Source organism: Medicago truncatula, chromosome 7 (genome assembly GCF_003473485.1).
Source record: "Medicago truncatula cultivar Jemalong A17 chromosome 7, MtrunA17r5.0-ANR, whole genome shotgun sequence".
In the NCBI taxonomy this organism is placed as follows: Eukaryota; Viridiplantae; Streptophyta; class Magnoliopsida; order Fabales; family Fabaceae; genus Medicago; species Medicago truncatula.
The window spans coordinates 34317532-34334006 of NC_053048.1; the positions used below are offsets into that span (position 1 = coordinate 34317532).

General features: G+C 34.8%; 3 protein-coding genes across 7 annotated transcripts; all 3 read left to right on the forward strand.

The window, feature by feature from the left end:
• Nucleotides 1-414: 414 nt before the first annotated feature.
• Nucleotides 415-3321, forward strand: LOC11423451 (caltractin). Its single transcript, XM_003623598.4, has 7 exons — nt 415-571; nt 705-831; nt 911-947; nt 1035-1062; nt 1251-1403; nt 1484-1586; nt 3014-3321. The coding sequence occupies exons 1-7, from the start codon at nt 569-571 to the stop codon at nt 3076-3078; spliced, it is 516 nt and encodes a 171-aa protein (XP_003623646.1). The 5' UTR covers nt 415-568; the 3' UTR covers nt 3079-3321.
• Nucleotides 3322-5266: 1945 nt separating this feature from the next.
• Nucleotides 5267-9333, forward strand: LOC11432085 (pentatricopeptide repeat-containing protein At1g56690, mitochondrial). 5 transcript variants are annotated; one of them, XM_039827551.1, is made up of 4 exons: nt 5267-7694; nt 7796-8121; nt 8247-8312; nt 8731-9333. In XM_039827551.1, exon 1 carries the CDS (start codon nt 5383-5385, stop codon nt 7504-7506), a length of 2124 nt encoding a protein of 707 aa, XP_039683485.1. In that variant the 5' UTR covers nt 5267-5382; the 3' UTR covers nt 7507-7694; nt 7796-8121; nt 8247-8312; nt 8731-9333. The 5 variants fall into 5 exon arrangements, with proteins under 5 accessions (XP_039683485.1, XP_024626243.1, XP_039683486.1 ...); XM_024770475.2 differs by having other exon boundaries at nt 7796-8033; XM_039827552.1 differs by having other exon boundaries at nt 7796-8033; nt 8260-8312.
• Nucleotides 9334-11095: 1762 nt separating this feature from the next.
• On the forward strand, nt 11096-16263 carry LOC11431614 (putative zinc transporter At3g08650). The gene is made up of 6 exons (XM_003623602.4): nt 11096-11303; nt 11560-12209; nt 12685-12969; nt 14151-14279; nt 14758-14855; nt 15045-16263. Exons 2-6 carry the CDS (start codon nt 11736-11738, stop codon nt 15856-15858), a joined length of 1800 nt encoding a protein of 599 aa, XP_003623650.1. The 5' UTR covers nt 11096-11303; nt 11560-11735; the 3' UTR covers nt 15859-16263.
• Nucleotides 16264-16475: the final 212 nt, after the last annotated feature.

Genomic DNA, 16475 nt, shown 5'->3' on the forward strand with positions numbered 1-16475 from the left:
GAACCATTTAGATGATAGTTGTCATTGATGCCGATGAAAATACAAAGAAAAAATATTGGTTTGAACACCCTTTTCATCTGATATTTTTTCTCTCTTATAAAAGGTTTGAACACCCGATATTTTTTCTTTGTATTTTAATCGGCATCAATGACAACTATCGTCTAAACCAATATTTTTTCTTTGTATTTTCATTAGAGAGAAAAAATACCGGGTGTCTAAACCAATATTTTTTCTCTCTCATGAAAGGTTTGGACACCCCCCTATCATCCAACTCACATATCTTCTCTCTCAATGAAAGGTGTCAATGTGGGATCCAGATGTAAGAAGGAAAAAAAAAAAAAAAAGTGGAACTTAAAAAAATTAGTCCTTCAATAAAGAAAATAAATAAGTTATAAGTATTCCAGCTGTAATGTTATTATTGGATAATAACCGTACGTATCCATTCAACACAAGTACACAACAGGATCTAAGTTTTCTGCCACTATTTTTTTTTATTTGAAAAAATCGAAAGCAAAGATTCTTTGTTCCAATTTCCAAATCGTGAATTGCTGCCCTAGTTCAAACCACAATGGTACGATCTCTCTCCTGTTCTTATTTTTCAATCAAACTAACTGATCATGATCATTAGTCATTATTATTAATTTTGCAAATTTTATCTTTAAATTATTTGATTGAGATCAAGAACTATCTTTTGATGTTATCAGTCATCTTCTATACTTAGAGGAGATTCCAGAAGATTCAACAACAAACAAAGAGGAAAACATCATTTGACACAACAGAAAAGACAAGAGATTAAAGAAGCTTTTGAATTATTCGACACTGATGGCTCAGGTTTACACTTTTACCATCAAACACTCAAAAATATTCTTGATCTCCTCTTTATACTAATACTTTGTTTGATGATTTTTAGGTACTATCGATGCCAAGGAACTTAATGTTGCTATGAGGTATTGTATTGTTGTTATTTTTTTCATTAATAACTGTGTATGTTGTTGTTTTCATAACATACATCTTATTCTTATCTTTCTTTGCAGGGCCCTTGGTTTTGAGATGACTGAAGAAGTACGTACTCCTTCTGTGATGCCTCTTTTATTTTTATAACATTTAGCTATGGTTGTTCTTATACTTATTTAGAGATAGGGATTTCAATGGCTAATGAAATCTCATTGTAGGACAGGATTTTGTCATGTTATTCTTTGTTATAGTTCTATATGCATCTCTCTAATGGATCATACACCGTGTCGTTTCAGCAAATTGAGCAAATGATAGCAGATGTCGACAAGGATGGGAGCGGAGCAATCGACTATGATGAATTTGAGCACATGATGACAGCCAAAATAGGAGAAAGAGACACTAAAGAGGAGCTCATGAAAGCTTTCCATATTATTGATAAAGACAAAAATGTGAATATTTTCACTGCTATACATCATTAGTATTGCTTCTTATTGATTCTCATTGCATATTTGTGGTCATTGTATTGTAGGGTAAGATATCCGCATCAGATATCAAGCGCATAGCAAAAGAGCTTGGTCAAAATTTTACGGATAGAGAGATTCAGGAGATGGTTGACGAAGCAGACCAAAATAGTAAGATTCCAGACATATCCTTGCCAATTCTCTAATTTTTCAGTAAAAATTTTACATTTCACATAGCGTATATTTGTATATCATTCTACGGTCAACCGGGTGGACATATGTGTGTTTTCAGGTTATGCTAACGTAGTTTACATAAAATAATAGTATCATTGCTTTGAACTTGAATCTGTGATTTTCTGCATTGAAAGTATAGTGGGCATTGATCATCTTTAAGTACTCATTTAGTTTCGGACATGAAAAAATAAATGATAAGACATTCATGTAAACATCGAAGGTATTAAAACTAATGATAGTTTAATCCTGACAATAAAAACGAATCATATTAGATAAAAACTAAACATAATGAGTGGAATACTATGAACATAAATTGAACTATAGAGAGGGAATCTGATATATGGTTGCATTGGATGGAGTGTATTTTAATTAGAGTACCTTAAGGTATCATTTGCTGGGGGACTCAGATCTCCCAAAATGTTTGAAAGTAAGTTGTTAGGAACATTACTGCAATGATAAAAACAAACACACGGAATTTGCTTACGAAGCAAAATAATCAAAATTCGCTCAATCATCTTACAATAGTAAATCCATCATCAAAATATATTAGTTTGATGCAAAAAAAGAAATCCATAAGGTTGTTACATATTAAGTTTAGCGTTCCTGCTGAAGGATATCCTCTTCCGTATGGTAGTAGGGAAGGATCCAGACAGTAAATTCTTCTCTAGTTCCCTATGAAAAATAAAGCTAAAAGGTTGCAAACAGAGCTAAAATAGATTAAATTAAAGAATAGGTTCACAGCTATATCACCTAGAACCTTTTTTTTTTATACAATACACATGATGTGTAGGATTTGGACATGAGATTTAGCTGGAAATCAAGGTATAATAAACAATAGGGTGCTAGTTGGTCGGTCAAAAGTCAGTTATAATGACAATTTGGGAGTTAGAGGTTAATTAGCAGGTTCTGCACATCTGCATAGGCATTTGGGATTAGTAGGCAACAACTGAGTCTCTTAGTTGTGACTTGTGAGGTGCAACCCTTGTAAGGTGGTTTATTTGCCTTGTTTTCTCTCCATTGCAAAAATAACAGTGTTCTTTCTCTCTTTCCCCCATACACTTTCCCTGCTTGTACAGTTGTACCATTTGTTATGTCCTGTGATTTTTCTGGTTCCTAACTTGATGATTACAATAGGTTCCTGAATTGTATATACATAAAACATTTATTGAAAAATGAGTAGTTTGTCATTTTGAAACCAAAGGGTTTGCATTGGTTTCATAATAATTCTTAAGGTGAGTTCAACGTGTTAAAGTTATACTATACTCTTTTTGTGTGTTGAATTTTTTCTTGCGTTAGGATTGGTAATATCTTCCCATGTTTGTGAGATATTGTTTAGACAACATTTGTGGTTTTATAATATGCAGATGATCGAGAGGTTGATCCAGAGGAGTTCATCATGATGATGAACACAACAGGCTACCGTCACTAGCCATATCTACATGGAGTAGTTACTTACATTGGATGAAGTTATACTTGTGTTATTGTGCAAATTGTAGGAATGATCGAATGTTATTTTATTTTGATAAGAAATATGAATCAAATGTTATGTTTTTGCGTCACCTGTGAGCATTGATGCATGTCTGAATTTAGGTGTTCTGTTTGGACCAAATGCAACTGATTACAGTAGATATAATTTACTTATTCTAAAGTTTAAATTTCAATGATACAAATATCAGTGTGTATCTTATCTCATATCATAGGTCCCAGGTTTGATTTTAGTCAGTCCCTTGGAAAAAGGTAAATGTAAATCTCATTTGAGTAGACTTTCTGCTCTAAGGTCTTTTATACTTTGAATTGAGACAACACCTCTTCACGCTAAATTTAGTTTATAAAAAAAAAATATATATCATTATATATCGATGTGATCCTTTTATGTTCGCTGACATGGACAAATATAAGAATCTATCAAATTAGGGCAATGTATTTTTTTAATAATATAAATACTATATGAAATCACATCACAATATTATTATTTTAACAATAACAGAGGGTTATAATAAAAAAAATTAGTGACTAGGGTAATAACGACGTGCTCTTGCTAGACTATTAGCAATATTGTTGGTTTGTCTTCTCCTAACAAAACTCACTTTTGAGTTATGATTAATGTGACTCTACATTTTGCAATAACAACTCCAAAAGTTTTAGGAGAAACAATTTATCCCTTTATACTTGTAAGTTGTAACAACTTAATGCTTGTAAGATTCAATAACAACTTGTGATAGGCCCAACTCCGACAGCCATTCCCGAGCAAGTAACACACTTGTATGCATTCAGCTTCATGAGGAGGAACTCTATAATACCCATGTTTTTGCTCTGATAAATTTCCTTATGGCCTTTGAAATGCACATACAACCTTCAAATATATTAGAATCATCGAATAAAGCCGCATTAACATTACACTTAAACAATCGTACATCCGTCCGAGATCAAATCTGATTATGCTGCTCCAGACTAGATCTGATATTTTGATAGATTATGTCACGTCTTCGCTACCCGCTATCAGTTGAGCATCAAAATGCTCAACGTGTGCAATACTAAAATCTGATCTGGTTTTGCAGAATTCTCCCACACCTTCCCCTTCCTTCTTTTCCATATACACCAATACATCATAACAAAGGAGTGTTGTAATTCTAAATTGTTACACAACAAATTAAACACTATTGTCGCTGCCCCATCACCACCTACCAACGTGGCATCGATCAAGAGTCGCACGCAATTCCTCCCAAACATTCTTTGCATCACAACAACAAAAACAGTGCCAAACATCCTCTATCCCTCGATCCCATTGAAGACAATCAAGTGGACAATCAACACCTTTGTAATGTAAATTCTCTCAGAGAGGCAAACACCCGTGAACTATTTTCCACAAAAAGGTTTTGACTTTGTTAGTGACATGCAAATTTACATCTCCCTCCAATTCCCTTGCACTCGGAATTCGCTAGTATCAATGAGCTCCTCCATAATATAACGATGAGTGGATCGTACCATATAGACCCGTCCTTGCTAAATCTCTACACCATAGTGATAGTATCCTCAACGTTAATAATAGGAACATGTATCTGAATAATAATCCTATTAATCTCTTGCTGCAAAAATGATTGGTGTAGCACCTCCATAGTCTTGTATCTTCCATAGGGCTATGAATAAAAGAGCAATTCCTATCTCTCACCTACGTTGTATACTTGTATTCCACACCTTAATACTACTACCACCATATCTTACTTTCCAACGTACTGCTTGATAACAACATGAGAAGCGTAGATGATACTCCACACACTCCTGGCTTTGAATACCTTTGATAGTAGAGTAAATTTTATTAAATTATGATAATTTCATCAAATCATGTAATCTTTTTTAACTTGGTGAAAAAGTCATCGAAAATAGTGTTAGTCCACCTAAATTAACATCAGAGAGAAAGGAGCACATTATCAGATCTCTTATATAAAATATGATTTAATTTGTATGCACCGTCGATGTAAATTTTACACATACATAAATCATGTGTTTTTAAACACATATTAAATGATGCGGCAACACATCATTGTATAAAAAACTTTATACTTCAAGAGAAAAAAAAAACTTGATATTTTTTTTTTGAAGGAATACTTTTTTTATTACCGTGCATAGAATTTAATATTTTCAACCAAGCATAGCATATATATTCTATGGTATTGCGACACTAGTTTATTATACTAGTGCATGTTTTGCGCTCATAGGTTAACATTACACACACATGGGTTATGGTTACGCCGCAACTCTACGTTGTCGCATGGTGCAAGCAAGATCACTCTGCAGCAACACTTCCGCAATTTCACGTTACGGTCGCATCGGTGATATACACAATGCACGTAAGGTGTTCGACAATACGCCATTGCCACAAAGAACCATCGCTTCCTGGAACGCCATGGTCTCTGCCTACTTTGAATCCCACAAACCTCGTGATGCCCTTCTTCTGTTTGATCAAATGCCGCAAAGAAATACTGTATCCTTTAATGGGATGATATCTGGTTATGTGAAAAATGGAATGGTTGCTGATGCTAGGAAGGTGTTTGATGTAATGCCTGAACGAAATGTGGTGTCGTGGACTTCGATGGTTAGGGGCTATGTTCAAGAGGGTATGGTGGAGGAAGCTGAGAAGCTGTTTTGGGAGATGCCACGTAGGAATGTGGTGTCGTGGACTGTTATGATTGGTGGGTTGTTGAAGGAATCGCGTATTGATGATGCGAAGAAACTGTTTGATATGATACCGGAGAAGGATGTTGTGGTGGTTACTAATATGATTGGTGGGTATTGTCAGGTGGGTCGTTTGGATGAAGCTCGCGAACTGTTTGATGAAATGAAGGTGAGGAATGTGTTTACTTGGACTACTATGGTTTCTGGGTATGCAAAGAATGGGAGGGTTGATGTTGCAAGGAAGCTTTTTGAGGTGATGCCGGAGAGAAATGAGGTGTCTTGGACGGCTATGCTTATGGGGTATACTCAGAGTGGGAGGATGAAGGAGGCTTTTGAGCTTTTTGAAGCGATGCCGGTGAAGTGGATTGTTGCTTGTAATGAGATGATCTTACAGTTTGGACTTGCTGGGGAGATGCATAGAGCTAGGATGATGTTTGAGGGAATGAAGGAAAGGGATGAGGGAACTTGGAATGCTATGATTAAGGTGTTTGAGAGGAAAGGGTTGGACTTGGAAGCTTTGGGTTTGTTTGCTAGGATGCAAAGGGAAGGGGTTGCGTTGAATTTCCCTTCGATGATCAGTGTTCTTTCTGTGTGTGCCAGTTTAGCTAGCCTTGATCATGGCAGGCAGGTTCATGCTAGGTTGGTGAGATCTGAATTTGATCAAGATTTATATGTTGCCTCGGTGTTGATTACGATGTATGTTAAGTGTGGTGATCTTGTTAGAGCAAAAGGGATTTTTAATAGATTTCTGTTTAAGGATGTTGTTATGTGGAATTCTATGATCACTGGTTATTCCCAACATGGGTTGGGAGAGGAAGCTTTAAATGTTTTCCATGATATGTGCTCGTCTGGAGTTCAGCCAGACGAGGTTACCTTCATTGGAGTTCTTTCAGCTTGTAGCTACAGTGGCAAAGTGAAAGAAGGGTTCGAAATTTTTGAAGCAATGAAATGCACTTATCAAGTGGAACCAGGAATTGAACACTATGCTTGTATGGTTGATTTGCTAGGTCGAGCAGGCCGGGTTGATGAGGCAATGGAACTAGTAGAAAAGATGCCAATGGAACCGGATGCTATTGTTTGGGGTGCATTGTTAGGTGCTTGCAGAAACCATATGAAGCTGGATTTGGCTGAAGTTGCAGTAGAGAAACTTGCAAAGCTAGAGCCAAAAAATGCTGGGCCTTATGTCTTGCTCTCACATATGTATGCAACCAAAGGAAGATGGAGGGATGTTGAAGTACTTAGGAAAAAGATAAATAGGAGAGTCATCAAATTTCCTGGCTGTAGTTGGATTGAGGTGGAGAAGAAGGTGCATATGTTCACCGGGGGAGACAGCAAGAGCCACCCTGAGCAGCATATGATCACACAAATGTTGGAAAAGCTAAGTGGGTTTTTAAGGGAAGCTGGTTACTGTCCCGATGGTAGCTTTGTGCTTCATGACGTGGATGAGGAAGAGAAGACACATAGCTTAGGTTATCATAGTGAAAGACTAGCTGTAGCATATGGACTTCTAAAAGTGCCCGAAGGGATGCCAATTAGAGTCATGAAAAATTTGCGAGTTTGCGGTGATTGTCATTCTGCGATCAAACTGATCGCAAAAGTCACCGGTAGGGAGATCATTTTAAGAGATGCCAATAGATTTCACCATTTTAAAGATGGTTCCTGTTCTTGCAAGGACTTTTGGTAGTTCCTGGAAACAGTTGCATTTGGTCTCAGATATGAATAAGCTGTTGGAGTAGAGGGTTGCTTTGCTCCTAAGCATGATGGGATGAGATACTATCCACTTCATTGGGCTGTATTTAACAATCAAGCAGAAACTCCATAATACATTTGAGCTTTTCACTTGAAAACTACACACACCTGTAACATACAATAGTAAGTACTGTTGTGCCACATTGTGAACATTATCCCGACACTGACAGCATCATTTGCGATAATTATCAAAAGAATAGATCTAATGGTTATGCTTTTTGCAGCCTCAAATATTTGCATTGAAATAGATGGAATGAAAGCATTCATTTTCAAAGAACTGGCAGTTGATACTGAGTACAATTTTAACTGCTCACCTAATGTTGTCCAAGGAGGTTATATTTTGTGAAGCTTTCAAACTGGTATGTGGTGCACTAACCCGTAAACCCTTCCACCACGGAGCCATGTTTCTGGAGCTCTTGGTGGAGTTGCAACCTATATCAGAGGAAGACTATTGATTGCAAGGTAACTTCATTTGGTTGTTTTCCCTTCTTATTTCCACCCTGGCAGGGCATGATTTCAAACTTTTATGCATCCTTTGTTTATTACACAGGTATGCTTAGACAGATAATTGATTGACCAGATTATTAAGATTACTCTTTTTGGTAAAAGCACTCCTGATAATTGCATCAATTGCCTGCAAATTGTTTCATGGATTTTTTTATTTTTTAAATTCAGGAGGTCTTTGTAGGTATTGTGTCAGACTTCAATATGTACCATCATTGGGCAATAGTGTCAGATCAGGTGAATATGGCTTGTTATTTCGGCATGATATTTTCCATTTTAGAATTTAGACAACAGAGTGGTTTGCTCCCATCTGATTTGAGGGATTAACTTTAGCACTAAGATGTTGCCTTGAGCCCGTGACAATATAGAGACGAGTCTATTACTGTAATGTTGTCAGCGATTCTATATTTTTAACTTTTACCAAATTTTGAAACTAGAAAGTCTAGGCAACTTGTTAGGCACGTAATTATTTTAAATATGAGTTGTTTGGCACAAAATGATCAACTATTATTTAATACCAATGGTGTGGTGGTGGTATATAATTAATAATTAGCTTAGCTGTACACAACTTAAATAAACTAGTCTGCACAAGAATTTCTCAGTCACTGGGATGGAATATAATGCATAATATAATATATTTTGGTTTTTTATGCAGAAAATTGGAAAAAGTGGTTGACTCTTGATGATACAAGATAGGATTTAATTCCAACAAAGATGATATTAGGACAGAATTTTGTATGACCTTAGATGTGTTTTAAGCACTCGTTAAAGTAGAATTTGCCCCAGCTTGGAAAGAAAGGGAAAGACAATCTCCTCGTGTGGTCCGGCTAAATAATTTGATTGGGACAGTTATTCATAAAATAGTGATCTATCTAGCATGATATTCTCCATTGCAGACAGAATGATAGGTTCCTAAATTTACCAGATTGTGTTGAGACGTCTATAACTTTGGGACCAGATTGTGGAGCTAGAAAAATATTGTTGCAATGCTTTCAGGAACAGGAAGTTCTTTCCCATATATTTCACTTTATGATTGCAAAGTTGCATCATCAGAAACATTATTATATATGATAGGAGAGGTCATCTGTCAAAGAAAGTTGATGTCATGTGTAAAAGAGGGCCAAAGCCCCACTTGAAAGGCTATTTAGATGTTGATGATGTTTACCAATGAGATGTATTGGATTAATCTTTTATCAACATTTGTATTATAGTTCATACCGAACTTTAAAACATATAATTTTATTTTTAAAGGGCAACATATATATGTTTATAATTATCCCCTCAAAAGAAAATGTTTATAATTACATTTTTAAAATACAATTCAGTATAAAATTCAATCACAATTATAATTTTTTTATAAGGTCGTAATTTTAAATTTATAACGCTAGATCATAATTCTAGTTTTTCACATAAGGTTAGAATTCTATTTATTTGTAAATTTACTAGATTGTACTTAAAATTGGATTGATTTTTTTATATAAATGTTTGAATTTTTTCTATTGCCAACAAAAATGTTATATCATTTTTTCTTAAATACATACTACTATTTTTTATTTTTTTGAAAGAAAGAAAGAAACTGCTATTTGTTAGTATGTGTTTTACAAATATTCTGGAAAAAAATATGAAATCATTCTAATTAATTAATATTACTCGCAATTGCACGATCAAATGAAGCTTCTTAAAAAAAAAAAAAAAAAAAATCATCAATGAAGCTTATTATTTTTATCTTTTAATATAATACTGCACTGTTTTTTTAAGGGAATGATTCTACAATGTTAAACTGTTAATAAAATATTAATTCTACAATGTTAAACTATTAAAAATACAATCACATAATGGTAATGTTTTATTCACACACACAAAAAAAAAATTATCTTTGTTCACTTTTTTACGACAGTTCTTTAACTGTTCACTTTTTATTAATTTTTATGAAAACTTTTTCTAATTAATTACAGTATTACTTATTTTATTTATCAGAAAAAGTTATTACTTATTTTGCTTTTTATTTTATAAATAAATTTCCTTATAATATTACTTATTTTTCTTTTGACTCAATAATACATATTTCTTAAACCTTAGGGAAAAAATACCTATTTCTTAAACAACCTTCTAATCTCTCTTTCTTTCTCTGAAAACTCTTTCTTCTTTTTGACCAAAAATATATCTTTCTTCATTTTTCTTTTTGACAAAATTTATTTCTTCTTATAACACAAAAAAATCGTAAATACGTTAGAAAAATCGTAAATACTATAAATTATCATACACGTTAGAAAAATCTAAATAAGTTAAAAAATTATTTATATATATTATATATCTTAGTAATAATGTTTTTTTATAATAATATTATATTGTTTGTGTTATTGAAAGAAAAAAAAAAAAAGAATTAACAATGCTAACAAGTGCTTAAAGGCACTTGATAAGAAGTCTAAAAAAAATTATTTAGAAAATAGAGCATTTAACATTTCTAAACTTTATCTTTAAAAAAAAAAATACATCCACAAATTTTAGAAATTGACTTTTTTTACCTTGAATTTTATCACTTATTTTTATTCTTTACTTCTTAACAATTAGCATAATCTAAAAGGAGAAAAACTAACTTGTGTCTTTGATGCACATAAGTTATGAAACTAAATATAGAAGTTCTTTCTTAAAAATTGTAAATACAACGTCATAAAAGGTTTAAAAGTTATTTTATCAATATAAAATTTATTTTTTATTAATTTCATTTTAAGCTTGACCGGTGTCCTTAGGCACAAATTAGATAGACAAATATTCTTAAGATATTTGCGACACAAGTAACTAGTGTAACAAATATCTCAAGTTCAAACTCAATCTTGAGCAAGCAACAATGTTAAAAATTTTAAGAACACAACCGAGTCTTGCAACACTCAAGAGATTAATATATGCATTTAGATACTCCATCCAATCCTTTATAATAAAAAAAAAAACATTTATAAATGAATCTTTTTATCCCTAAATTGTTAATGGATGATAATAATTTATTAAGCAATAAATATATTGGACACATTGAGGTAAATCAGCAGCAGTTTCTGCGTGCGCAAAGTCGACGGTTTTGATTTCCACCAAAATTCCATTCCATATGCCAAAAGTCCCAAATTATCTTTCCAATCAATCACTATATAATCCAATCCAATTAGGGTTTTCAAACTCTTCTCCTTTTCTTCCCTTCTCTAATCCAATCCAATCCAATCCAATCCAATCAATCATGTATGCCACCTTTCCCTTTACCTCTCCCATTCATTTCAATTCCCAATTTTCAATTTTTCTTATCACAATGCTCATATTTTTCTCAATTTTAGGGTTTAATTGGGTTTTTTTGGTAAATTTTTTTTGGGTTTTTGAGTATATGCAAAATTGATAATTGTTTATTATTGAATATATTGTGTGTATCTGTCATTGGTATTTTATTTTATGTATTGATTTCTAATAATTCTTTTTTATTTTGTTTTTATATCTGCTGCAGCTAGATTGATCATAAATTCATTGCATTTGAGTTGCATTTTTCTGGGATTTGATTTAATATCAACTACCACTTTATGATTTAATCTGATACAATAGAAGCTAATGGAGCTGTAGCTTGTGTGAATTTTGATTTGGGGCTATTGGCATAAAAGAGAGTTTCCTTCATATAGAGGGATTATGTTGTACATGGCTCCAAATCTGAAGCTAAGGTTAGGTGTTTCCTTGTTGTTTATACTGTTGAGCTTTCTTGTAATCGGAAACTCGAATGCCGAATTAGAAAATGAAGTTTTGCATAATAAGGTAAGAGCTGCTCCACATAAGGATGTAGGATCCACTGTAATTGATGGCACTGGTGTAGAGAGTTCTTTAAAAGTTGAGAATGGTAATAGGAAGAGTGGAAGCAGTAGAGTCTCCGTTTCAACGGTTGCGTTGTTTACATTGGCGATGGCAGCTGCTACTGGTTTAGGTGCAGTGCCGTTCTTCTTTGTAGAGCTTGATCCGCAATGGGCTGGGTTGTGTAACGGAATGGCTGCAGGTGTTATGTTGGCTGCAAGTTTTGATTTGATACAGGAAGGGCAGGAGTATGGTTCTGGAAGCTGGGTTGTTACTGGAATTTTAGCTGGTGGAGTCTTTATTTGGTTATGTAAAAAGGTGATGATGAATCTTCATGTTCTCTGTCTGCCATTCTTTCTCTTTATTGTAGTTGCCTGCATTTGCTGTTTTATCGCAGCAGTGCTTATATGCACTGATATATATATATATATATATATATATATATATATACATGTCTTGTGATGTTTTGATACTACTTCATTGATATAAATAAGCTCTATATCCTTGGCGATCTTTTCGTCAAAAAAATGAACATCAAAATTGAGAATGGTTTTCTTATTCTCGTCACATTTGCATGTCATATTGATTTTTGCTGAAATTTCCTACCAATGTACTCGAGGAATGTTGGAAAAATTGACGAATTGATCATTTACTAAAAGTATCATGTATAGCGCCTTTTCATTTTCTATGTTTTTGGGATGCTTTTTTGTTATGTAATTCTCATTTTACTAGTAGAGGCTATTTTAGATTTATAGTATTCTCACTTTTGTCTTGCATATATCTTGGATTTCAGTTTCTTGAGCAATATGGAGAAGTGAGTATGTTGGATTTAAAAGGTGCTGATGCAACAAAAGTTGTTCTTGTTATTGGAATAATGACTCTCCATTCTTTTGGAGAGGGATCGGGGGTTGGGGTCTCATTTGCTGGCTCAAAGGGTTTTAGTCAAGGCTTGTTGGTAACCTTGGCTATTGCGGTGCATAACATACCAGAGGGTTTAGCTGTGAGCATGGTGTTGGCATCAAGGGGTGTTTCTCCACAGAATGCAATGTTATGGAGTGTAATTACATCTTTACCGCAGGTATATCCTAATTAAATTTTAACAACCTACATTGTTCAGAAGAAAATTGCTGACTTCATCACTTTGAAGGATTTCCTTTTTGACTTTATATAAACCTTTGATCTCCCCTTTGCCACTGGTTGCAAGGCTCATGCTCATGCTCAGGATTACATTATCTGTATGAATAATGTTATAATTGGGTAGTTCGTGATTGTTCCACTCTATTTAGTTTTATAATTGGGTAGCTTGTCTTTTTTGGTTCAATTAGTATTATTTGGGAGTGGGGGTAGATCACTGGGCCTCCTTATCACTCCACCCATTTACTCCCCCACCTCAACCACCAAACTAATCTTATATCTCCTAGCTATATAGTTTTAGAATGATTCACACGAGGTGTAATATGTTGCATGATTAAGCCAATCTTATATCTCCTAGCTATTTACTTTCTAGCAGAATAATCCTTTTGGACCACTAAAAAACTATAAACCAAACCATTTCTAGTTGTGTTTTTCATTGATTGGCAGTGTCCTCCAATCTAAGGGGACAGCTTTGTTTTTGTGCTAGAATATGGACAGTCAAAGATTTGGTAGTGTCTTTTCAAGCTCTTAATATTCTTGTATGTAATGGAATCACATCCCCACAGAGATTTCTTTTACCGTGATGGAAGTTGCACTGCCAGTCAATATATATGTCAGGTTAAATCTATGCCTAATATAGTCTTTTTTGGGTGTTAACCCTCCGGTTCCCAGGGGAAGGAGGCCTTGGTAATCCGGAGTTCGGCCGTGGGGTAAGTATAGCCTGGCCGAGAATTTTCCACCCGTAATCGAATTTGGATTCTCCCGAACGATTTGTCCTTTGGTAAAGCTCATTAACCTCTTGAACCCAATCACTTGGTTGATATAGGTTGCTTTAGTGGTAACTGTGTGACACAATTTTATCTTTAAGCTAGTCTGGCCTAATTAAGACTGTTAATTGGTTCATGTTGATATGACTACATGTTACAGACATGAACACTGACCAAGAGCCCGAAACACACTTCTAGTTGTTTGGTTTTGGTTTGTTTTCCTTGTTTAATTCAGGAAAGAAAAGTAAGCATTTAGAAGCATAGAACTTCTTTAGTACAATGCAGTTTATTTGTTTAATATAATCATCAGTGTCTTTGACTATAGCCTCTAACTGTCTTATTCTTAATACTAATGCAGCCAATCGTAGCTGTTCCTTCTTTCATTTGTGCGGATGCATTCAGCAAGTTTCTTCCATTCTGTACAGGATTTGCTGCTGGATGCATGATTTGGATGGTTATTGCTGAAGTGCTTCCTGATGCATTCAAGGTTATTTACCTTTATAATTTTATACCAAAGCTATTATGATATGTTGTTTGTTTACCACAACATTTTCGAGGTGTAAATTTTTATTTTATTGTTTTGTAACTTTACTATATTAATTCTTTTCTAGCGAATTCTTTAAACCATTAGAAAAGATTTAGAGGTCAATGAGTTGGATCCAAATTTGGTTTATGATAGAACACTGTGGCGTAATTTGATCCATGTAGCCGACCCCACTTAGTGGGATAAGGCTTGGTTGTTGTTGTTTTTTTGAGACCAGGTCCTTAAAGATTAAGCTATTAAAGGAAGGGGTGGTTGGAGTATTTCTTAACCTTTTTATGTTGTCTTCTGTTCATGGGATTTGCAGGACTTCATCTCTTTGAGCCACACATACATTTCTATGCTATTATCTTCCCTTTAACTTTTATGAAATTGTCTTTTCATATACACTTAATATCATTTTCTCTTTTCTTTTGGGTTATAGGAAGCCTCGCCTTCGCAGGTTGCATCAGCTGCAACCCTTTCTGTAGCATTTATGGAAGCTCTCAGCACCTTGTTTCAGAATTTCAGTCATGATTACAAGTGAGTTTGTGTTTTTGTGTGTACATTTTGTATTATCGGATAAATTTTGTTGTTTAGGTTTGTTGCTTTGGTGAATAGTGTTGATCATCCATGCTCTGCTGAAATTTGAAATATAGTGAAATGTGCAGAATTTCTCTTTACTTCTGAGTTTTCAGCTTTTCTCCCTAAATTGTGATTTCGTTGTTGCAGCTCTGAGGATGCATCTGGCTTCTTTGTTTCATTACTTTTTGGCCTAGGCCCATCACTTGGCGGGATTTTTCTGGTTGCATTTGCTCTTGCTTTTCATCTTAGGCACGCTCTTCTCATGGGCATTGCTTGCGGTATTGCCTTCGTTCTTGGTGCATGGCGACCTGTGCAGCTTATTTTGTCTTATAAAATGGGACTTGTTCCCGTCTCATCTCTTCTTGCATTGGGAGCTGCTTTGATCCATATGTCTTCTTCCGGTGTATTGAAGCTTGCAACTTCAAAAAAAACCTCAGCCCATAACTTACCTACAATCACTGGCTTCCCACTCAGTATTCACACCCTTCAATCATTCATATCATGTGGTGCAGTAGCTCTTCACGCTGTGGCTGAAGGACTTGCATTGGGAGTGGCTGCACCAAAGGCATATGGACTTGGTCGTCATATGGTCCTTCCAGTCTCTTTACACGGTCTTCCTCGTGGTGCAGCTGTGGCCAGCTGCATATTTGGAGCCACTGATAGCTGGCATGGTTCTCTTGCAGCAGCTGCCATAATTGGATTTATGGGCCCAATATCAGCAATTGGAGCTATTCTCAGTGGTATTGATTATAGTGGTCTTGATCACATAATGGTTCTTGCCTGTGGTGGATTAATTCCTAGCTTTGGCAATGTAGTTAAAAGAGCACTTAGTTTGGATAAACGGAAGAGCACCTGTGGTCTTATTATAGGTATGACGTTCGCTACTTTATGTCTAACATTCACTAGATTGGTTTGCTTGCATACACCATACTGCAATTCTGCGCCAGAGGCTGTTAGATAAGACGATTCTATGCTGTATTTCTTGCTTGCTCTGTGATTATTGTTCAACCACTTCTTTAGTTTGACCTCCTAAGGCGTGGTTGCACAAATTTGAAGAGATTCTCAATGAAGAAAGAAACTAGAAACAGCAATGTCAAGTGGAAGTTCCACAAGAAGACCAAGTTTTATCCAGAACTTGTCCATGTGTAATATTTTAGTGTTTACTTGTATATAAATTTTACACATGATCTGAATTTGTTTAACAGTGTAACACTATTGAGAAGTGGGAGATATATTATTCCCTTTTTTCCTTTTCTGGGTCTCATTTGGTTATTTACAAACAGAACCAATATTTGACTGTTGCAGGCACATTTTCTTATACCAGTATTTTGTGAGTTGTGATATATGAATTACCTGGTTTCCTTTTTGTTTTGTTTTGTTGAAGATTTGTGACGTTGTTTGTAATTAAACACATCAAAATCAAATAAAGTTTGCATAACGAGTGTGAAAGAACGCTTGCTGCAGAAAAATGGTAATTTCCCTTTTAAATTTGCTTGCAAGTTGATAATAGCAAAGTAATGAAAGACTGCCATGTGGTTGGTCCACGGGATCTTAGGCACTACAAACGAGAGTAACTGG

Excerpts from the sequence above, each read along its gene's own strand:
- LOC11423451 (XM_003623598.4), top strand. Across the intron at positions 832-910 it reads ATTCGACACTGATGGCTCAG|GTACTATCGATGCCAAGGAA; the intron begins GTTTACACTTTT and ends GATGATTTTTAG. Across the intron at positions 1,404-1,483 it reads TTATTGATAAAGACAAAAAT|GGTAAGATATCCGCATCAGA; the intron begins GTGAATATTTTC and ends ATTGTATTGTAG.
- LOC11432085 (XM_039827551.1), top strand. The coding sequence starts at position 5,383 with ATGGGTTATGGTTACGCCGCAACTCTACGTTGTCGCATGGTGCAAGCA.
- LOC11431614 (XM_003623602.4), top strand. The coding sequence starts at position 11,736 with ATGTTGTACATGGCTCCAAATCTGAAGCTAAGGTTAGGTGTTTCCTTG. Across the intron at positions 12,210-12,684 it reads TTATTTGGTTATGTAAAAAG|TTTCTTGAGCAATATGGAGA; the intron begins GTGATGATGAAT and ends CTTGGATTTCAG. Across the intron at positions 14,856-15,044 it reads AATTTCAGTCATGATTACAA|CTCTGAGGATGCATCTGGCT; the intron begins GTGAGTTTGTGT and ends TCGTTGTTGCAG.